At 39.7% G+C, this 23,259-nt stretch overlaps 3 protein-coding genes across 5 annotated transcripts in view; 2 read left to right on the top strand and 1 right to left on the bottom strand.

Annotated features, from left to right (window-relative positions):
- Positions 1 to 16,761, top strand: part of LOC125303378 (galectin-2-like) — a 36,918-nt gene extending 20,157 nt beyond the window's left edge. The window contains exons 1-5 of one of the 3 annotated variants that reach the window (XM_048257128.1): positions 3,805 to 3,861; positions 14,994 to 15,169; positions 15,455 to 15,534; positions 15,859 to 16,021; positions 16,359 to 16,760. In XM_048257128.1, coding sequence (XP_048113085.1) covers positions 15,074 to 15,169; positions 15,455 to 15,534; positions 15,859 to 16,021; positions 16,359 to 16,505 — 486 coding nt within the window. In that variant the 5' untranslated portion in view covers positions 3,805 to 3,861; positions 14,994 to 15,073 and the 3' untranslated portion in view covers positions 16,506 to 16,760. The other 2 variants (XM_048257127.1, XM_048257129.1) reach the window with 2 other exon arrangements.
- On the bottom strand, positions 1,099 to 3,678 carry dnajb9a (DnaJ heat shock protein family (Hsp40) member B9a). Its single transcript, XM_048257126.1, has 3 exons — positions 3,577 to 3,678; positions 2,491 to 2,721; positions 1,099 to 2,246 (listed from the first exon to the last, which is right to left on the bottom strand). Exons 2-3 carry the CDS (start codon positions 2,705 to 2,707, stop codon positions 1,819 to 1,821), a joined length of 645 nt encoding a protein of 214 aa, XP_048113083.1. The 5' UTR covers positions 2,708 to 2,721; positions 3,577 to 3,678; the 3' UTR covers positions 1,099 to 1,818.
- A 4,583-nt stretch (positions 16,762 to 21,344) lies between the features above and the next one.
- The window catches only part of LOC125302862 (calcium-independent phospholipase A2-gamma-like), a 20,206-nt gene continuing 18,291 nt past the window's right edge, over positions 21,345 to 23,259 (top strand). Inside the window, exons 1-2 of the mRNA XM_048256178.1 lie at positions 21,345 to 21,594; positions 22,245 to 23,256. Coding sequence (XP_048112135.1) covers positions 22,330 to 23,256 — 927 coding nt within the window. The 5' untranslated portion in view covers positions 21,345 to 21,594; positions 22,245 to 22,329. The remainder of the gene's footprint in view (positions 21,595 to 22,244; positions 23,257 to 23,259) is intronic.

Genomic DNA, 23,259 nt, shown 5'->3' on the forward strand with positions numbered 1-23,259 from the left:
AACAAAACACAGCCTATGGAGGTGTGTCTATGTGTGAAAATAATACAGTTAACAAGGAAAATAAAAGACAGGAAATTGAAAGCTCTTATTATCAATATGGTGCACAAAGCAGATAATTTTAAAGCAAGATGTACAGAAATCACAAAATAAGAAAAGTAAAAAGTACTTTTTGAAATCTACAGAAGCAAATGGCTACGCAATGAGGCGTGTTCACCATCACACTGCAGAGTATTGTGAACTTCTGAGGAACTGTGTAACACACCTTCAAATGAAGTTAATTTAGCAGGAAAAGGCACCTCTAACACAGAATACATGTATAACCAATGAAACATAAAAGTATTATTCTAAATGACCAGAGCAGTATTCAGAGCAAACCAGAACAGCAATTTGGTACAAAACACTCCTGCTCCTTCAAATCCTCAGACCTCAATTAAAGAAACACGACAACATTTTGAGAAATGATCTCATTTGCCGTCTACCCCTGAGTTTTAGGATATAATACAGACCCTTCTCTTCTCTTTGTGTGCAAGAACCCAGTCTGACATCTCCACCATTAACCTATCTAGCAGAATCTACTGGAAGTGGGTTACAACGGCTAGCCTACAGCTCCTAAAAGTGACAAAATAGACTTCCTAACAACTACAAAATCCTGTTTTTTACATGTTGCAACTTGTATATTCACCACATGTAGAAATACCTATGTAAAATGAGACATGCAATTTTCTAATCAGACAAAGACTCATGTTGGCAAAGCACTGCTACCTGGGTGCAGTGTTGGCATGTTGCAGCACTGTTTCCCAAGTAACGTGCGCACAGAGTTTGAGCAGTCAGTGAAGTAATAATGTACTTCTGAGGCTGTATCTGCTCAGATAATTGCTGCGTCTCATTTTACATTTGTATTTCTGCATGTGGTAAATACACAAGTTGCAAAACATAAATAAAAACATTTTGGAATTGTAAGGAAGCCTACTATGTCACTTTTGGGACTTATAAACCCACTTCCAGTATATTATGCTAAGCTAGGCTAATGGTGGGGTGTCAGACTGGTATCCTCTTGTCCAACTCTGGGCTAGATGCCAAATAAGCTCATTTTCATATATAACATATATAACAAATGAAATATAACTGCTCCACTTCGTAAAATATGTGCATGTGATCCTGGAACAACTCAAACGTCGGTCAGTAAATTATATAAAAAAAGTCAGTTCAATTATTTTGGAAATTGAAAATAATGTATAAATAGCTGGCAAGACATTCATTTCACAACACCATGTAGGTGACACTAAAGTTTTGGTCTAATTTGAGATTTCCAAGATTTCCTTCTGAGCTACAGAAGGAACAATACTATTGTAAGATTCAGCTAGGTTGGGTCAAAATTGAGGTTCACTAGGTTGTGACTGGTTTACCGAGACGCCAGACCAGTGTTGTCAGTGAAGTGTGCTTAGGTCTGGAACTCTCTCTCTTGACAAACAGGTGATACAGGACAAACAGGAGTGCCATCTCATACTGTCCCTATATTTTGAGACACATTGTAAACAAATGTTCTTTTCACTGACCATCTGTGCAGTCCCCTGTATAAAGGGTCGAAAGAACTTGCAGAACCCTACATTATCTGTCCAGCTAAGTTCCAGACAAAAACATGACTACCATAAATGCACCATGACCAAGTTCTCCTCCAACCTTGTTAGGCAGCTTATACTTCTACTACAAAGAACTATTAAGTTCACTCTCTTTCACAGCAGCAAAGCTAAAGAACCTCCAAAGACCTCCCCCACAAAGAGTTTAACTCCAGGAAAGCAGGTGTTTGCTCCCATTCCATCAGGACCCACTGCAGTCTGTGTATGTGGTCACCATATTTCCTCGGCGTTGCGTCACTGTCCTACACTGTTGTTTGGTTGAGCCCTGGAACTGGCTCTCAGTCCGCTTGGACTGTCTGTCAAAGGTGAACATCTTCTCCATGTCATCGAACATGTCATCAAAGAGGCCGGCCCCGAAGCCTCCCTGGAAGTGGCGCTTGTGGCGCCCTTGGCCCTGCGCCTGCTGGTGGGCGCGCAGGTGGTCCTCAAAGTGCCGCCTGTGGTGGGCATGCCGGTTTTGGGCATACAGGTCAAAGTCCCGGAACATGTCGTCAAAGTCAAATGTGCGATGGAAGTTTTGCCCCCCTCCTGTAGCTTCCCTGAAGAAAGCACTGTGCCCCATCTGGTCATACTCCTGCCTCCTCTTCTCATCAGACAGCGTTTCATAGGCTGCAGAGAGAAAGTTCATTTTAGAACTGCATGCTGCAACAAAGAATAAGCAGCATTGACTGCAAGTGAAAGTTAAGGGATAGACAATCTAGTTACATGTGATTGAAGTTAAGGGATACACAATCTAGTTACATGTGATTGAAGTTAAGGGATACACAATCTAGTTACATGTGATTGAAGTCTGTGGACACAAATATGGTAGTTGCAAATGCAAACCATCAAACAAAATGATTCATTTTCTCACCCTCAGCGATTTCCCTGAACTTTGTTTCAGCATCAGGGCTTTTATTCTTGTCAGGGTGGAGCTTCATAGCCAACCTGTGAAATGCCTTTTTTATCTGGCGTTCAGTAGCATCTTTAGGCACACCAAGAATGTCATAGTAGTCTTTTCTGGCCAGGATAAGCTCTGTTATCATTAAGATGCATACTGCAAACATCACTGCCGATTGTGCTGTGGCCATGGTGTCTGCTTCTCCTATGAAACGGAGAAACACAAGTCACAGTAATAGTTAGTCCATGAGATCTCTGAGCCACATGGCCAGACATTTGGGAGTTTGGCCGGAAGAAATACAAAGGAAAAGTAAAGCAATAGATCAATGTCCATATTTCTTTCTTTCTATTATTTTTTTTAATTAATCACTCTTTTTATTCTGTCCCATGACAACCAGCAAAGATGCTGTAGGCCTACAGACCATTTCAGTAGCTTAACCTGCCTGTTCATTTTGGTCAGTTTCATAATATTACAATGTAGCCTTGATGTTTTTTTTATTCTTCTTCTAATTATCTGTCCTTGTAGTGGATCTAATTTGCTAGTAACGTAATATAGAATATGGCTGGGCACTGCAGTAACTAGCGATATCATTAAGTGCCCATCCAATGTTGTTAACTTTAATGGCTTAGTAACAATGTAACGTTAACGTTAAAAAAGACTGCAGGCTATCTTCCAGGAGGTAGAAGCTAATTGCTAAATTGTAAAAATGTATCTTTCAGCTATTGTGACAGTCTCATTGGCTTATTATGAAAGATACAATTATCCGCATTAAGCACAAACATAACAACATGAAACGTGTTACTTGATAGCCTATAGTTAACGTTAACGACATTAGTCTGATGACACAACTTAACGTATAAAATAGATCAAAATATAGCTAGAAGCTACCGAACGAACGTTATCTTTACTTAACGTTACCATGCCATGCCAGTGAAGTTATCATAACAGGACACGCATTAGCTAGTTAGCTGATAACCATTAGATTACGGAAAGCCAAATAGGGTATTTGAACAATAAATTTGCCGTCTCTAGAACATAAATGATAACATTTACACTTGCCTGTAAGGTTACACCGTTGAGGGAAATGGTCAGAATATTGGTACAAATTGTCTAGCTTACTAACTGGCTAGCTTGTGTGACCGACTGACATTCTACAAGCCGTTGTCGTCCCAGGACCGAAACAACACGAAACGTAATTTCATTGGGCCATCTACATCACATGACTTTCAGGCACGTGTAGTGTGAGGACCAGACAACAAGATTGGTCAAATTGCTTACGTGCCACTCCTGATTCAGTCAGGTTGTTTATGGTTATTCTGAAGAGGATAATGTAGGCTATGTTAGGTAGGTACATTTTGCCATAAGAACAGTTCACAAATGCAGTGATTGTTAGACATGCAACATTTCTTTAGCCAACGTTTTAATCCATAATCTTCAAGATAGGGAATGTCAGAAAAGGGCAATTGCCGAAAAGTTCTTTCATCCAGGGCAGTTCTTCAATTAGCAGGTGGCGCATAACCTCAGTCCAGCTGCCGTCACCAACTCCATCAAAGATTAGTTAACTAAAATGAATCATAAGACGATTTAACCGTCTCTGACTCCATTGTTACCGCTTTTCCAAATGGGCCTATAAGTGTGATGCAATAGTGAGTGATGTGATGTCATAATTGTCACCATATTGAAGAAAGAGCTCAAACAGAAATGTTTAAGTAGGCTACTCATTTTGAAGTGAGAACTGACAAGACAAGACATATTCTGTTTCTGTAACATTTTTATGAGTATTGAAGTTTCCCACAGGTATGTCCTAGTGATTGACTGCATTACATTAATTCTGTCTGAGTATATAGACTAGGCTATCACAATTTAATAATGTATTAATTTAACAGAAGAATATACTTTTACAGTAAGTTAATCCAGTATGATCACTATAGGTGGGTTTACAGAGACTCTTTAACTGGATAGGAATAGGAATAATGGCTCAATCAGAATAAAACTGTCAATCCAACTAGAATTTTAATCAGAATGAATGGGGCTGTGTATGCCTGTATGCTGTTCTTATTTCTCATTTGAACAGCCATGGGTTATGGGTTGCCTGCTGTGTATATATATATATATATATATATATATATATATATATATAGAGAGAGAGAGAGAGAGAGAGAGCAATAGCTATTCCGATTAAAGATTCTAGAGCACTTATAACCTGATGGAAATAGACCCCATGTAAACAGATGACACAAAGGTTTCATTCAGAATAGTTTAATCGAAAAAAGAACTGTCCATGTAAACCCACCTAGTAGCCTAGTAGGTGGTAGCACTAACTAGTAATCTAGCCTAGCAGCCTAGGTGGTAGCACTAACTAGTAGTCTAGGCCAAGTAGGCCTACTCCTAAAACAGCTGAATCCAACCTGCTTTGAAGTAGTCACATAATGGCCCATGTTGTAGCCCCACAGATCAATTCTGTTCTTCTGTTAGCATCCACTACAAATGGTGGGCTACCAGTTCTATAGCCTCGTTTTCAAAGTCAAAGTCAAAGTCTGCTTTATTGTCAATTTCTTCACATGCCAAGACATACAAAGAGATCGAAATTACGTTTCTCACTATCCCGGTGGAGACAAGACATCATTTTACCAATTAAGTCCACAGACAAACATAACATTCAAGTAAACAATAAAAAGTAAATAAGAAGGCACATACAATGAATAAATAAGAGCAGCAAAATTGGGTTTAACAATTGTGCAATTATGCATAGACAGTCAATATAGTAGTGCAAAGTCAGGTCAATAAATGGCTGAGGTAGTTCTGTTTGACCTAAGTAAGCAAGTGGCATAGTGGTGCAAGTTATGTAAGAGCAGCAGAAGTGTGTTGTGTTTTCAGGACAACAGGACAACAACAAGTTGCAAAGTGTGGAGTGTGCAAAGTGGAGTAGTGCAAGGCAGCCATTGTGGGTCCAAAGTCCAGGATGTTATGTAGCTGAGGGTGGAGGGGGGAGAGAGTTCAGCATCCTAACAGCCTGGTGTATGAAGCTGTTGGTGAGTCTGGTGGTGCGGGAGCGCAGGCTTCTGTACCTCTTCCCAGAGGGCAGTGGATCAAACAAATTGTGAGCGGGGTGACTTGCATCACTCACAATTGTGATCGCCTTGCGGGTGAGGTGGGTGGTGTAAATGTCTTTCAGGGAGGGGAGTGAAGCACCAATAATCCTTCCAGCTGTGTTCTGGCGCGCTGCAGGGCTTTCCTGTTGTATTCAGTGCAGCTTCTGCCCCACACAGTGATACAGCTGGAGAGGATGCTCTCAATGGTGCCTCGGTAGAATGTGGTCATGATGGCTGGTGGAGCACTTTCCGCAGGAAATAGAGGCGGCGCTGAGCTTTTTTCGCCAATGATGCAGTGTTGGTGGTCCAGGAGAGGTCTTCACTGATGTGCACCCCCAGGAATTTGGTGCTGCTCACTCTCTCCACCACAGCACCGTCGATGGTCAGTGGAGGGTGTTGGGTGTGACCTCTCCGGAAGTCAACAACAATCTCCTTGGTCTTGCTGACGTTCAGCAGGAGGTTGTTGTCCCTGCACCACGTGGTCAGAAGGTCGACCTCCAACCTGTATTGAGTCTCGTCGCCCTCCTATTAGTACAGTACGCTGTGTTTGGAAAATAGGCTGCCGCTAGATTTTCATGTAAAAATTGATTTTTTTGCGTCTAAGGAACAAGATTTTTTTTTGTCTTCAAATTTTCACGATCCATCTTTAGTGTTTTTATCTGTATGTTTTAAAATAAGCGATTATATCTAGTCCGAAAAGTGATTTTCACATTTTCTTCTTTTATATTTTTTTACAATTAATTCCTTTTTGCACGCAAAACCCATTGATAATGTAGAAATTGTGTTGGTTCTAAAACAATATCCATAGTTTTCAAACTTTGAGTGTCTGAAAAGTGTAAAAACACCTCCCTTGTTGCCTATGTCAAAAACGATTTCTTAATCTTTGCTTTTCTTGATGCTTTCCTTGACCTGCCATGCCATTCTATTGTCTACCTTAAGATAAATTTGTCTTGGAAATAATCTATAATAGTACAGGCAACACAGTACACCACTAGGTGTCATAGGCATGGGTAGTATATAGTAGGCAAAATTAACAAACAAAAGAATATAAGGTACAAACAAACAGACAAACCATGGATAAAAGTTACAAACAAACAAACAGACAGACAAACCACGGATGGCCCTCTCACAGCCTGAAGTAATACAAAAAACAAATAACTCAATGGAAAACATTGGTCAGACAGTAAACCATGTGCATTTGCTCTCTTTAATCTGGTACGCCCTCCAAATGAGCCTGGGAGCCTGGGAGTTGGTCAAGGCACCAACTTGGTCACTGTGATGCTAAGCACTAGTCCTGGTGTGTATACGTACAGTATATATACTCTTTTGATCCCGTGAGGAAAATTTGGTCTCTGCATTTATCCCAATCCGTGAATTAGTGAAACACAAGCAGCACACAGTGAGGTGAAGCACACATTAATCCCGGCACAGTGAGCTGCCTGCTACAGCGGCGCTCAGGGAGCAGTGAGGGGTTAGGTGCCTTGCTCAAGGGCACTTCAGCCGTGCCTACTGGTCGGGGTTCGAACCGGCAACCCTCTGGTTACAAGTCCGAAGCGCTAACCAGTAGGCCATGGCTACCCTCAATGAGTCTCCAACTACAGGGTTACTGAGGCCTGGCTCCCTCCCGATACCCCCATGAGGCTGTGGAGCAGCCAGTGCTGGTGGGCTGGATGAATCTTGACTGGTGGGAACAAGTTTAAGCTCGGAGCGATGCATGGTCTTAAGGGGGCCCTCCTCCCCATACGGCCTGATCTTATAGTGTGTGCCAAAAAATGTACATTACATTTAGCAGACACTTCTTGACCAAAGTCACTTACATACTGTATGTCAGCTATATTACAATGGATCACATTGTCCCCGAAGAAACTTGGGGTTTAGATAGATAGATAGATAGATAGATACTTTATTGATCCCTAGGGGAAATTCAAGGTCACAGTAGCATACAGACAACATACACACACATTCACTAACAGCAGAAAAAGTAATTAAAAGTATATAATATAAAAAACACAACTAAGCAATAAGGACTGTAGAAGATAAAGAATATACTAAATATACTAATACAAATTATATTAAATAAAACTTAATCTAAATCAATTCTAAAAAACAGTATCCACATAGTGGGTGATTAATCAATCAGGTGCGCTTGCAATGACTGAAATAGGGACTGAGCCTGTGGTCCTCTGTGCATAAGGTAAGGTAAGGTGCTCTTTGTGAATGAGTGTCATGGTGATGGTGCAAATGAGTAAGTCAAACAGTCCAAGAATAAAGTCTATATATCTATATATAAATAACTATATTAAGAAAGGTATAAGTGTGGTCACAGTTCGGCTGTGGCATGGAGGGAGGGGTTGTGCATATGTGCTAATAAAGCACGCAAACAGTGAGGCAGAAGACAATGGTAAAGTGGCTAGTGGACAGACAGTTCAAGACATGGAGGTGGTGAAGAGGCAGACAGACTATGCGGTGAAGTCTATTTCTCCTCTTCCCTTAAGTGATGCATTGAACAGTTTAATGGCCCTGGGGATGAATGACTTCCTTAGTCTGTCTGTTGTGCAAGGCAGTGAGCGAAGTCTCCAGCTGATCAGGCTCTTCTGCTTAACAATAGTGCTGTGGAGTGGATGACACTCATTGTCCAAGATGTTGATCAGTTTGTTCAGGGTCCTTTTGTCAGATAGTGAAGTGATGCACTCCAGTTCAGCTCCCACTACAGAGCCAGCTTTCCTTACCAGCCTGTCAAGTCGCCCCACATCCTTCTTCTTTGTGCTTCCTCCCCAACATACCACTGCAGAGAAGAGGACGCTGGCAACAACAGACTGGTAGAACATCCTGACTATTATAACCTAATCCTGACCTATTATAAGGCACTTAACCATCTGGTTAAGGATTATAATATTGGAAGACGGGAATTGAACCAACTTTCAGGCTACTACACGCTAGCCCAGCTCCTTAAGCACTACACTACCACCACCCACTAGAAAAAGACTAGAGTGCCAGGTGGTAATATGGGTACGGTGTCAGGACCACCATGCCTACGATATGCCACAGCCACTTCTAAGTGTCTACTAGCACTAGCATAGACAGAAGTCAGGTACTCTTGATGTTGCACCACCCAATCAGTCGGTGGACTGTGGACTGTCCCTGTGGTCACCTCCAGTATTTCCAAGTAGGTGGTCGACTGGTAACTGTGGCTTCTGAGCGAACATCAGCTCGTATGGGGAGTGCTGTGTGGACAATTATTTTCTCTCAAAAATATTGTGCACGTATTCTGACTACCATGAGGCTTCTTGACTTTGTTAACACAGGACATCTGAACACACAAAACAAAGTTTGGTAAGTTTTTTTTACAATTTGAGTGTTTTATTTAACTTTAGAACACACATGTGTATTTCCGGTCAAAAATGACCGGCCGTTAGAAATGAATGAGTGAGGAAATGGTAAGTGTTTAAAATTGAGTCCAGGCACATACTTATTGATCAGATGGACTGTATATGTACTTCTGTACATTAACACACACACACACCTTCACTCCCCCTCTTTGCTTCTAAGCCAGCCCCCACTGGAACCTTTCCCCAATTGAATCTCAGGTCAGTGAGGCCTGCAGGCCATAAATAGCAAATGGAAGTACAAAACATGCCTACGATATGCGACAGCCACTTCTAAGTGTCTACTAGCACTAGCATAGACAGAAGTCAGGTACTTTTGATGTTGCACCACCCAATCAGTCGGCCGTCCAATATTCAGATGTCTCTTTTTTTTGTAATTGAAATGTATGAAAATTTGTGCATAATTAATGAGATATTGTTAAATTACATCCATAAACATATTTTCAGAAAACTTGTAATGCAAGAAAATATTGTCTCTACATACATAATCAACTAGTAAAGAATATCAAAGAGTTACATTTTTTACCCTATTCACCCGTTCTATGGAGGCCAGTTTTAGGCCGCAAATCCTAATTAGCAGGTTTAAAACTAAAAAATCAGCTAAGTAAATATGATATTCAGAATCAGCACCCAAAGATTAGGCAAAATACCCTCTTTACCAGTGTTTTCTCACATTTGACCCCCAAGTGATAGTAGTCCCAGTCTTAATTATGCATTATATAAATGATGATGTCATCTAAGTGTGAAAATGGATCGTGAAAATTTGAGGACAAAAAAATCTTGTTCCTTAGACTCTATACTAGCAAAATATGCAAAAAATCAATTTTTACAAGAAAATCCAGTGGGATTACACAAGACACCGTACTATATTGGGTTCACAGTCAAATGTGACCAATTGACAATTATTTTCTCTCAAAAATATTGTTAACTTATTCTGACTACCATGAGGCTTCTTGACTTTGTTAACACAGGACATCTGAACACACAAAACAAAGTTTGGTAAGTTTTATAACAATTTGAGTGTTTTATTTAACTTTAGAACACACATGTGTATTTCCGGTCAAAAATGACCGGCCGTTAGAAATGAATGAGTGAGGAAATGGTAAGTGTTTAAAATTGAGTCCAGGCACATACTTATTGATCAGATGGACTGTATATGTACTTCTGTACATTAACACACACACACACCTTCACTCCCCCTCTTTGCTTCTAAGCCAGCCCCCACTGGAACCTTTCCCCAATTGAATCTCAGGTCAGTGAGGCCTGCAGGCCATAAATAGCAAATGGAAGTACAAAACTGGTTATATCCAATAGAACACAAGTTGATATAAAGGTCTATCACAACATTAGATGATAATATGTGTAATACTATGGATTTATAACTAGTTATAATGCAGCGGCCATTTTTGACCGGGAGCACAAAACTACAGTAGTAAACATAAAACACATCAGGAGGGCTAGTGATCATAAAACCATAAACTCTACCATGTCTTGGTTGGGAGATTGGCCACATACAAGATCACGTATAGCCTATTGTTCATCATAGTGTTAGTATTAGAAAAGTGCCATATTGCCCAAAAAATTCTGACTTGCTAAACGGCTGGTTGTTGAGTGTCACATTACAAGAACGTTCCTTATTCTGGAACCTTTCATATTCAGGCACGAATTGGCTACGACAAATTCGACAAAATCAGGCTGAAACATGTAATCTGACCAAACCATTAAATACAGGCATTCTGAGCACACACACACACTGCAATGGCAAAAACATATTCCTAAGTAAGTGTACAGCTAAACTTATTTTTCTGAAATATGTTTATATTTTAGGGGAGGATGTAGATCAGATGAGATACCTTGAGACGGAGAGGGAGAGGGGAAAACTGCAAGCTGGAGTACATGGGAGATACAGACAGACTGAAAGTCACTGAGAAACATCAAGAGAGAATGAGAGTGATTGAGAGGTTCACTGACATTGCAAGACTCAGGCAGAAAGCTAGAGAGATGGAGAGACTCTTAGACAAAGAAAGACATGAACTGAGAATGAGAGTTAGAGAAACTGAGTGGAATTGAGTGGGAAAGAGAGAGAGAATTGGAGTACATCAGGCAAGTGGAAAAGGTAGGGGAGTAAAGAGACATGAAGAAAGGCTCTGGCAGCTTGAACGTAAATACCAACAGAAGTGGGAAAAGAAGATGCTAAAGTTGGACAGACAACTAGAGAAACAGAAACAAATTACAAAGAGGAGAGATGAGACATCTTTGAAATTGATTGAACAATGTTGTGAGACTGAAGTGATTGGACTTAGAAAAACACTGACTGAAATTGAGGAAAATAAAGATGTGGAAAGCCTGCCAGAAACACAAACGGTGAGATGCGTGGATCTACAGGGAGAGCTGAAGCAACTGGCAAAGGAAAATTACTCTGAAGGACAACTATATAAAAGACAGTGGGGGCAAGAGATGATTAAGATTGAGCATGAGAGAGGAATGATACCAGAACAAGACAGAGGGCTACAGATGGAAGAGGAGATTAAGAAAATGGAGAGAGAATATGAGATGGATAAAGACATGGAGCTGAAGAGGCATGAAGAAACATGGACGGGAATCGAGGAGAAGCACAAGGAATGGGGGAAGAATTCCAGAGAGTTGGAGAGAGAGGTAGAGGAAAGAAAGCAGCCAGCACAGAAAAAAGAACAAGTGTTGTTGAAGGACAGAGAAAATGAAGAGACAGAAAAGGAGGCAGAACTACAGAATATGGAAGGTGGAGGAGAAAGAATGGATGAGAGAAGACAAATTAAAAGTTGAGAAAAAGACAGATTCAGAGCCAAAGTTGCAAGATGGAGAGGGAGTTTTGGATGAAAATGAGGGAGAACCTATGACAAAGGTATAGAGAAACCAGTCAAGGGAATGGGATAGTTGAGAGAATTCAGATCAAATGATGAGGAAATGATTGACCCAGGACAAGAGCCACTAGTGAAGGAAAGGGGAGCAAAAAAGATGTTTCCATTTGGGCCAATGGAACTAGAAACTAGAAATGGAAATGGAACTAGAAATGGAACTAGAAATGGAACTGGAACTAGAAATGGAACTGAAACTAGAAATGGAAAAGAAACCACATGAATTGGTGGATGGTTGGCCTGGAGAAATGGATACAAAAGGGAAGTAAGGAAAGATGGAGTGACTCTCACTGGAATCTCACTGTGAGATTCCAGTGTTGTAGTACTCGAGTCCGAGACTCAAACTCGAGTCCGAGTCATTAGCTAAATTCAGAGACTCGTGACTTGACTTGGATTTGAGCACTAAAGGACTCGAACATGGACTTGGACTCGTGCATTCACACTCACGATGACTCGTCGAGGACTCGACTTTTTTTTGTAATATATCATAAGACTATAATTGTAGTATGTCATTAGGCTATAATTTGCTATATGATTTTAATATCTAAATTATTTGTAATAGGCTACTAATTTCAGTTCAAGGGAATGTTAGGCTACTGCTTCGTGTCATACATCGCAAGTCACATCATGTTCACATGCAAAGCAAACTAACGTTAACTTTAACACCAAAATGCCTGGAAATATGGCCGCCGCTATTTCAATGTACAGTGATGGCCAAAAGTATTGGCACCCATGCTAAAGTTGACTGAAAAGAGGAATAAAAAATCATCTTTTGGAAATTGATCTTAATGCCTTAAATGAAAAATGAGGAAATATCTAACCTTTAAGGACACCAATTTTCTTAGTGAATGAATAATGTATCATAAATAAATAAATGTTCTTCCTTAAAATACAGGGGTCATAAGTATTCCCACCCCTATTTTAAATTCCCATAGAGACAGGCAGATTTTTATTTTTAAAGGCCAGTTATTTCATGGATCCAGAATACTGTGCATCCTGATAAAGTTACCTTGGCCTTTGGAATTAAAATAGCCCCACATCATCACATACCCTTCACCATACCTAGAGATTGGCATGGGTGTTATTTCAGTTAGCCTATTAGCTGGTTTGATTTGCATTGAGCTCAATGAGCATCAAACCAGCTAATAGGCTAACTGAAATAACATCTTTTCTCGTTGCACTACCTTACTTACCTTACTAATCTACATTGTATGCCTTTTGCACAGGGTGTATTTTACTTGTGTCTGGTTTAGTAATAAAAGTACATTGTCTGTTTATTACTGTCTATATTGGTAGTATATTGCATTCTCTTTGACTTACTTCATCTACTGTGTTTTGTCTGCATTGTATTATGAAGGCTAGTATAGGCTGCTTTCTGTACTGCTAGAGAGACATTGTTTCCTGTGTGCGTAAACATCGGCCATTAAAGCACAATTCTGATCTAATTCGTCTACAGTTCTGGCACCCAAAGATGATTTACCAAGTCTTTATAGGATAATTCTTTTGAAGAACATTCAATTATTTGTTTTTCAGCCTGGGCTCTCAAATAGTGTTGTGTGATCTTGTATCGTCAACTGTTGGTATTTGCAACTATATTATCATATCATAAATTTGAGTTGCATAATAATGTTGTTGCCTTTGCACAGGGTCTGAAATGATCCCTTACCATTCCACAAACTTTTTTGTCAAAATGTAAGCTCATCACTTCATCCACAACTGCTGGATGGCAAGAAATTTTCTTGAACGAAAGTAAAACTGATATAATTATTTTTGGCCCTCCAAGTGATGTTTCTATCTTGAAAATGCACTAGGACCTCTCTCTGCAAACTGCCACAGTGAAGTCAAGAATCTCAGGGTTTTCTTTGACTCTTTAAATTTTAATTAGCAAGTAAACTGTGTGGTCAAAGGCAGCTTTTTCCAGTTAAGAACCATTGCAAAACTGAAGCCCTTTCTGTCATTTTCCAATCTTGAAACTCTTATACATGCTTTCATAACATCTAGACTAGATTATTGTAATTCATTATATGCAGGCCTGACCCACTCCACTCTCAACAGACTTCAGCTAGTTCAAAATGCAGCAGCTAGATTATTAAGTGGCTTTAAGAAACATGAGCATAACTCCTGTGTTGGCTAAGCTGCACTGGTTACCTTTTTTACTTTTTGTCAAAGCCCTCAGTGGTTTGGCACCTAGTTACATAGGTGACCTACTAATTCCGTACAGCGCTCCAAAATCACTTAGGTCTTCATCTCAGAATCTTCACTGTATCCCCAAAACACGCCTTAAAACCAAGGGTGATAGAGCCTTCTCTGTTGTTGCCCCCCAACTCTGGAATAGTCTACCTGTACATATTAAGTCCTCCCCAACCATTGACTGCTTTAAGTCTAAATGAAAGACTTTCATTTTCTCCCAAGCTTTTAATCTACCTTAATACACCCCCCCCACACACACACACACTCTTTATTCTTTATTTTAGACAAATTTGTTTATTATTTTAATTATTTATTTATTTTCCCCTATGTTATATTATTATTGTTGTTGTACCATTGTCATTGTTTTATGTTTGTTTGTAAGCACTTTGGTTCAACTCAGTTGTTTTTAAATGTGCTATAGACATAAAGTTGACTTGACTTGTGTTGCAGGTAGTGGTGCTGGCTCTTCTTACCCCACTATCATCTACACTGAAATCAATAAGCCAATGAAGTGTAATAATTTAAATATTCAGGCATCAGCATGCACATTCACAAATGACATTGCAAACATATATATTATACATATAAAATATACAGTTAGACTATTTATAGAGGATGTAATGTCTGAGAATAAAATAAGACACTACAAAGAAAATATACATTTATTTTTTCACTGAAAATATATATAAAAAAATCTGCTGGAACCAAGAGGGTTTCACCACATCGATATTCACACCCTATCTGATCCAATCCTTTCAAGGAAAGTCTGGTCAAATAGCATTGATGTGAGGTGACTGAAATGATTAACGAGATTTAATCACTCAAGCTATCAGCCACTATGTGAAAGCAGCAATGAGGTATGCAGTCAGATGAAATTTGAAAGTGTCTCTATTTTATCTTCCCAATGTGTTCAGGGCTGAAGCATGGAGCAGCTGACCTGTTGGTGGGGGATCGCAACTCTAATCATGTGTGTTGATAGGAACATTGATAGGTCATGTATAAAAGCAGTGAAACATCAGCTCTACCAAACCACAAAGGACACCCTCTCAGCCAGCTGCATTGTACTGCTGAACACATCCTGAAAAACATGGTAAGCGTATTCTAAGCTTCTGAAATAAATTGTTAATTTGTAATGTATAGGTTTGATAGTTGGAGGTTATATGATATGGTTCATTTGTAATGTATAGGTTTGATAGTTGGAGTTTATATGATATGGTTCAGTTATAATGTATAGGTTTGATATAGTTGGAGGTTATATGATATGGTTCATTTGTAATGTATAGGTTTGATATAGTTGGAGGTTATACATTTGTAATGTTTGATTAGTTGGAGGTTATATGATGGTTCTCAATGTCTTTTATGTCTGTCTGTGCAGGAGTGTGAGCTAAAAAATATTGTACTGAGATCAGGAGATCAACTGAAAATACAGGGGATAATCGTCAGTGATGCAAACAGGTACGGAGACAATAGATAAGCAGTAAAATACCAATGTTAAAATGTTGGAATGTTATTAAGAAGACAGCTGGATATTACAATAAATAAGCAAAGTAAAATACCAATGTTAAAATGTTGGAATGTTATTGAGAAGACAGCTGGATATTATAATAAATAAGCAAAGTAAAATACTAATGTTAAAATGTTGGAGTGTTATTGAGAAGACAGCTGGATATTATAGTGTTGTTACAATGTTATTTAGAAGACAGGTACATTTTAAATTGTGTTGATTCTTTGATCAGTGGCTTGGCCATGTTTTTGTTAATATGATTTGTTGTCGGACAGGTTCCAGATTGATCTTGGTACTGATAAGGATAACCTAGCCATGCACTTCAACCCACGCTTCAGAGATGAGGTTGTGATTGTCTGCAACTCCAAGCATGAAAGTACCTGGGGAGATGAGGAAAGGCATGCCAGAAACCCCCTCCACCCAGGCACAATGGTGAAGGTATGGAGAATGAAAGAGAATATGATCTGTTTTATTTCATCAGGCACAACTTTGAATGATTTCCGTATACTATATACTTTATATACTTTCACAGAAGCTTTAATTTTGAGCCTGCAGCAGTGCAGTAAAGAACTTGTGCAGGCCTATATGGTTTAGATTGAAAGTTATAGGCCTACAGTTTTATTTATTATATCAGTTGCAATTAAATAACTAATGAATTAAATAATGGAAATATTTGAAAATATTTAAATATCATGACCTGTATTTTATGTATGAGTTATTTGTTATAATTTCTTATTTTAGGTAATAATTTGTCTTACTTGTTTTCTTAATGTAGGTTAGAGTTAAGTTGGCTGGCAACCTGTTTGAGGTGGAACTTCCTGATGGAGAGGAGATCCAATTCCCTAATAGAGAAGGCCTGGATGTCATCACTTATGTTAGGGTTAAAGGGGATTTTAAGCTCACCTCTTTCAAGATCTATTGATTTTATTTTATCATACCAAGATGTCTCAGATATTGTGGCAAAAACGCAGCGCAACAATAAAGTGGTTTTTTTTTTTCGCTACACTGTCTGAGTCTCTGTGGATACATAAGTTGATGCGAATGTGGATACATAAGTTGATGTGAATGTGGATATATAATGCTGTATACACTACTCCTCAGCTTCTAGCATTTTATACTCTGTGACTCTTAATAATATAGATGTTTGGCTACAGAACTGATTTTTTGTTACAGTATACCGAGTCATGGGCCATGTGATGCTTTTATATTACACCCTAGGGCATGTTTCTCAAATGATCTGAAGTGATAGACCTAAACAGTTAACAATTAATGCAAGATAGGTCCTTCAGTAAACAGCAAATACAGATACAAGTCTTTCATCCCAAAATATATAAACAGTAAACTTCTCAACTTTGCTCAATGTGATGCCAGAACTTATTGGTGGATAGGAATGTATGGCATTTATATGGCTGTAGCAAATAGCAATTACTAACAATCAAGGGTGACTGAGCACTCATGACAAGTCAATGAGATTAATTGCACCATGGAAGTATGGATTGAACAGTGCACCCTCATAGTGACATTTAAAGTGTTCTGCAGGTTGTCTAAAAAGTACATTGTTACAAGTTACAAGTTGTAGGCTATAATGTAGCCTATATATAATGTATAACGTCAATTCATACATGAAAACAATAATAAAGCAGTGGTAATAGTGTACATGAGTACATGAAACAATAATAAAGCAGTGGTAATAGTGATAAACACACACACATACACACACATATAAATGAAATAAAGATTATGTTGGAAGATACAGTCAAATGAACTCAAGTGAAGGGGGGAAATAAAAGGTGTGATTATAGTGTTAATAAGGAAATAAAATAGGCAAATCATTTTTAAATAAAAATAAGAATGGACTTAAGAAATTATATTAGTAAACTAGAAATGCAATTTCAAGGAATTACCAGTGCATGAAAATGCTAAAGTTGTGATGTAAAATCATGTATAGTTAAAACAGATAATACAGAGATGGTTACTACGGTGATGCTAGGATAGACATGGTGGTTGCATAGCTTAATACAAGTTGATAGTTTAAAAGTAGACTGTTTAAAAGCTGAATGTAGATAGTTTACAAGTTGTTGATAGACAGTAGATAGTTTAAAAGTTGTTGATAGACAGCTAGTTTAATAGATAGTTTAATGATAGTTTAAAAGTAGACAATTTAAAAGTTGAAGGTAAATAGTTTAAAAGTTGTTGACAGACTGGAAGTTTAATGAATGTTGATATTCAAATAGTTTAATGGCTGTGTATAGGTAGATATTTGATGATAACTGAAAGTTGGAATGGCTCTAATGTTTGCTAGTAGTTATGCTAAGATTTTTAACGATGCTAACCATGCTACTTAGCTAACGTTTTCTAGCAGTTTAATGAATGTTGATATTCAAATAGTTTAATGGCTGTGTATAGGTAGATATTTGACGATAAGTGGAAGTTGGAATGGCTCTAATGTTTGCTAGCAGTTATGCTAAGACTTTTAATTCTGCTAACCATGCTACTTAGCTAATGTTTTATAGTAGTGCTAGCAATGCTAACATGCTAACCATGCTACTTAGCTAACGTTTTCTAGCAGTTTTGCTAAACATGCTAACTATGTTAACAATGTTAACTATGTTAACCATGCTACTTAGCTAACTTAACTAACATTTTCTAGCAGTTTTGCTAAACATGTTAACTATGCTAGCAATGCTAACATGCTAACTATGTTAACCATGTGACTTAGCTAACCAAGCTTATCATTTTTAATAGTTATGCTAACTATGCTAACTAGCATGCTAACAATGCTAACATGCTAACTATGCTAACCATGTGACTTAGGTAACCAAGCTAATCATTTTTAGCAGTTTTGCTAAAAATGCTAACAATGCTAACATACTAACTTTGCTAACCATGCTAACTAACTACAGTGGGTAGGAGTCATAGTTGATGAAAAGTGTTAAAGTTGAAAAGTTAAAAGTTGTTGATAGACAGCTAGTGAATGTATATAGTTTAAAAGTTTAAAAGTTGAATGTAGATAGTTTAAAAGTTGTTGATAGACAGCTAGTTTAATAGATAGATAGTTTAATGATAGTTTAAAAGTAGACCGTTTAAAAGTTGAATGTAAAAAGTTCAGTAGTTTAATGGGTTACATTGTTTAACAGTGGATCAGGGGTCCCCAACCTTTTATGTACCATGGACCGGTTTGATTCCCGGTTTGGTTCGGGGGTTCCATATGTGTTGTGCATGCATTACTTGAAAAGAACTAGCTCCAGTTATGTATGAACAGTGAAGGTAACGATCTCTTGTGAAAAACGTGAACTTGAAGAAGTGAAAATTGAACAATATGAACTATGAATATTGAACAACTTGAAGCTACATCTATAAGTGTGAACATGCTTAACAAAATATGGGAACAAAACATGGGAACTAAACGTGCATTACGAATATAATCAGTGGGAGCCCTGCTTGTTTCCCTGCAACAAGAAGCTTCCATCTGGGGGTGATGGAAGACAGTGACACCCTCAGTGTGTTTGAAATGTCCAGTCGATTAGCGCAATTTGTCTAGTTGCAGTCATTGCGAAAACCCGCCTCGCATAGATACGTGGTGGGAAAGCGTTTTCAGCTTTTACGGCTATCTCGGGATATTCTGCTTTGGTTTTGATCCAAAACCTGCCAGAGAGGTTTCCTTATACACACTCTTAAGACCACCGTCATTTGCAATTTCGATCAACTGCTCTTCCTCCTGCGCTGATAAGTTAGGACTATTCGGGATATTGACAAATGGGTTGCGGACTCACTCATTGGTTTGCCCTGGATCTTTGAAGGATGGGAAGTAACGCTCAAACTCATTTGAGAGCGCAACAAGGTGATCAGCGCACCAGCTGAGAGAAAGGGCCCTGCCTCAGTCTCTCCCAAAACCCCACTACTTTTGGAACATATCAAATACACCGTCCACTCGTCGTCCCTACAAATCAAGCTTGGCTTTAAATGCAGCGACTTTATCTGCCAGTTTAAAGACAGTCGTCATTCTCCCTGGAGTGACAGGTTGAGGTCATTAAGCAACCCGAATATGTCACACAGGTAAGCGAGTTTGACACCCAGTCCTCATCACTAAAATGTGCAGCTAACGGTGACTTTTTTCTGTAAGAAATCTCTGCAGCGGCTCTCAAACTCAAACACTCTGGCCAGTGACCTGCTAAAGATGCTTGTTTTTGTTGCTCATTCTAGCAGTTTAGCTAACCGTGTGACACTACCGTTAAGCCAAGAACTGATCAAGTCAAGTGAGCTGACCTGAGGGCTGCAGCGCTGAAGGCAATATGTAAAAGTGTTGAAGGCGGGACAGACAGGCGAAGAAAATAGACCTTGCAAAATGCAAACATCGTGCAATCAAACAACTGCATATAGGCCTATGCCATGTAAAAGCGTGACATTATTGCGAATTAAATTTAGTTTAGTTTGCATGCATTTTTTTAAACTCATGTCGTAGGCTACGGCCCGTTAGGAATGTCCTGCGGCCCGGTACGGGCCGTGGCCCGTGGTTGGGGACCGCTGCAGTGGATTATTGTAGTGAGGACTTTTATTTTGAAACAGTTTTGGGCAGAGGAAACAGTTGAATAGGATGTGTAGTCTTAATTGACCCAGATTGTATGCTTAAAGCCTGAGGCTGCAGGTGGCCTGAACACCTGCCATAGGATTCTAATTGCTTAACGCCATATTATGATGTCTGTCGGCAATGTTAAGTCTATGGGGATTTTTAAAAAGTTTTTCTTTAATAGTTTAAAAAGTATAAAAGTTTCAAAGTTGAAAAGACATAGCAGCTTGGTCCGTTTGAAGACCTGCGTTACAAAGTTTGAACGAAGTTTCTAAGTTAAACTGTTCAAGAGAAATTCCGTACGGAAAAAGTGGTAAGCGGAATAATAAGAAGAAGTTGTTGTTGATGTTGTTGCCTTGGAAGAACAGTACAGTGCATTTTCATGCACTGTAATTATAATAGTATAGTTTTTATAGTATATTTAGTATTTAGTATTTTAATATCATGTTTATCTTCTACTTCCGTGCACGCGCAAGGAAACCAGAAGGAACACATCACGGGGGCAGATATTTGCTAGCACCAGAGCCGGTTTACGGAGAGCCGGATCACTCCCTATTAACTCCATTGTACCTGCAATCTGTTGCAGTTCCGCTAGGGGCGATCACGAATAAGTGCAAAAACAATGGGGGTCTATGGAGTTAGACGGCTAAATTTGTCTCTTTCACCTGGTTGTCGTTGAGAAATTGAAGATTTGATTGTGGTTTCTGCAAGCTCAATATGGATTATAGGTCAAAAGTTGAATGAAGGAGTAGTCACGTCCTTTTGATTTCTTACAGGTTAGGTTGTTGTTGTTGCCCACAACACACGCTTTCTGCTAATGAATGACGTCATTGACACATTTGAAAGGCTTTTTAGAACAAATAAGTGACTCAAAAAAATAATACTCAGCGGTTTGTATTTTCTCTGCCCCCTCTTTTGACTGCAACATTCGATTTTCTGGGCAAAAAATTATATCCCGAGAAAAGTGGATTTGTGAAAAGAAGTGAAGTGAAAAGAGGGATACAGCTCCATAGGCCTCCATTCATTCTATTATTCGTGAGCGCCCTCGTGTGGAACCAGAAAAGGAACTGCAACCAGTTCAGAAAACGGAAGTTTCCCGAGAGTGGCAGTTCTCCCCTTATTAGACATTTCTCTGCTAGCACTTCGGAGAACTCCAACCCGTGCATGACTGAAGAGAGACTTCACAGAAGTAGGCCGGCCAATGATCCGTCGTTCACCCTCAACCAATAACCACGTGAAATTTTAGGGGCAGACTGCCAGAAGCCAATCCAACCTCGCAGCCCAAGCACGTGATCAATGTTTTTCTGTTTTTACTTCACGGGAAGCATTCTTACCGCAATGACCTAGCTAGCTAGCCCACAAACGTTTGACAGAAGCTGTGAGTTTGAATCGACTTTACCATATTTTGGTAAATGGATGCAATTAAACACATATACATTTTCTGGTATGTAACTTCATTAAAGTGTTCTTTTTTAAATATTAGTTACTCGCTTAAACCTGTTCTTGTGTCCCTAACTCGTGCGTAGGTAACGGATTGCTAACTGCTAAATACACATAAACTTGCCTTCTGTGTTCTGTTGTTGCCGCTTTGTAGCCCTCTATAAAGACTCCGGAAAGTATACTATAGTCAAACGACGTTAACAATCTTCACAGTCCTAAACACTAACATTAACGTTACTATAGCTATTTAGTCTCAACACCAGTTGTGTGTTAACGTTACCTCGCTGTTGTGTTACTCTCAGCTTGCTTGCTAGCTAGCATTACAGCTTTAAGAAAATGTGTTATTTTAAGTCGTACAGAAATGCTGTGCATCTGAATTATTTTAGTATGTATTTAATGTTTTATGTAAACCGACAGAGCGCAGGTGCCGTTCAGTCATTATCTTAATCCCGCCTTCAAAGTTTGTAGACTGAACGGTTAACGGTTAACTTGGTTAAGATTTTCTACAAGGTTGACAGGTGCTGTCGGTTATGTAACGTAAAGTCAGGCAACGCCTAATTATCATTAGCACAACGTCATTCTTTCATGAGAGAGAGCAAGAGTTGAATGTAACGTATGATGCTGATCTGTAAATGTGTTTTCTGTTTCTTCCAGATGTTTGGTTTAGTTGAAATGACACAATGATGTTCGTGGTTACAAGAACACCACAGCCTGTACTGCCCACAAAAGATCATGAGACATGACCGTTAGATGGGTTCTGGATACCTGTGTGTTTTCTCTAAACAGGGCTGTCCACTTGGGGCATACACAAGGCCAGAGGCCCCTGACCATTGTAATTTCCGCTGCTCTAAACCCATTTCACAAGCCTCATGCAAAATGCCACTTTGGCCACAGAGCTAGCCGTCTAAGCTGGATGCACACTCCGATCCTGAAAAGCCGAGTATGCAAGGGATGGTTGTGCAAAGCTAGCTCTCTCAGACAGAGACTTGGTCTGTACCCCTGCATCGCCCACTTCAGCACGTCCAGATTCAGCGGATCCGCCGATCTGAGTCACCGCATGTCACGCCTAAGGACCACTTTGGAGTCAGTCTCAAAAGCAGTGAGCGGGACACAGTCGGACCTCCTTGCCAAGATAGCACGGCGCAAACCCGCCCAAGAGGGTAAGGATGTCCGGTCCAGTCAAGAGGCACCGGTGGAAGAGAAGGGGAGCGTAGCATCCACCGCTGCCGCCTCTGTCCCCCCAGCCTCCGCCGCGCTGCCCCCTCAACCGGCTGTCACAGTTGCTGCTGCAGTTGACCATGAAGTGGAGGAAAAGAGGCCAAAGCCTCCAGGAGATTCAACCGCTCAAGCTAAAACAAATCAAAGGCCTCCTCCTCGCAATGCAGACATCAGCTCCAAGAGCAAGGTTGCCCCTAAACCAGCCACTCCACTTTTTCATCCTGGAACTTTTGCAGTCAATTTGGATGATACCTACAACTATGTAGCCCATCATATCAACGCATACTTTGGTAGCGCCACGAAGGGAGCAACAGACACTGAAGAAAAGCAGCTTCAACTTGGAGATGGCATTAGCCAACCTACTACTGAGGAGCCAGACCAAAACAAGGACCACACAGCATCACCTCTATCTCCCAGCCAAACCAGTCTCGCCTCTCCAAGCACCCCTCCC

This window comes from Alosa alosa, chromosome 11 (genome assembly GCF_017589495.1).
Source record: "Alosa alosa isolate M-15738 ecotype Scorff River chromosome 11, AALO_Geno_1.1, whole genome shotgun sequence".
In the NCBI taxonomy this organism is placed as follows: Eukaryota; Metazoa; Chordata; class Actinopteri; order Clupeiformes; family Clupeidae; genus Alosa; species Alosa alosa.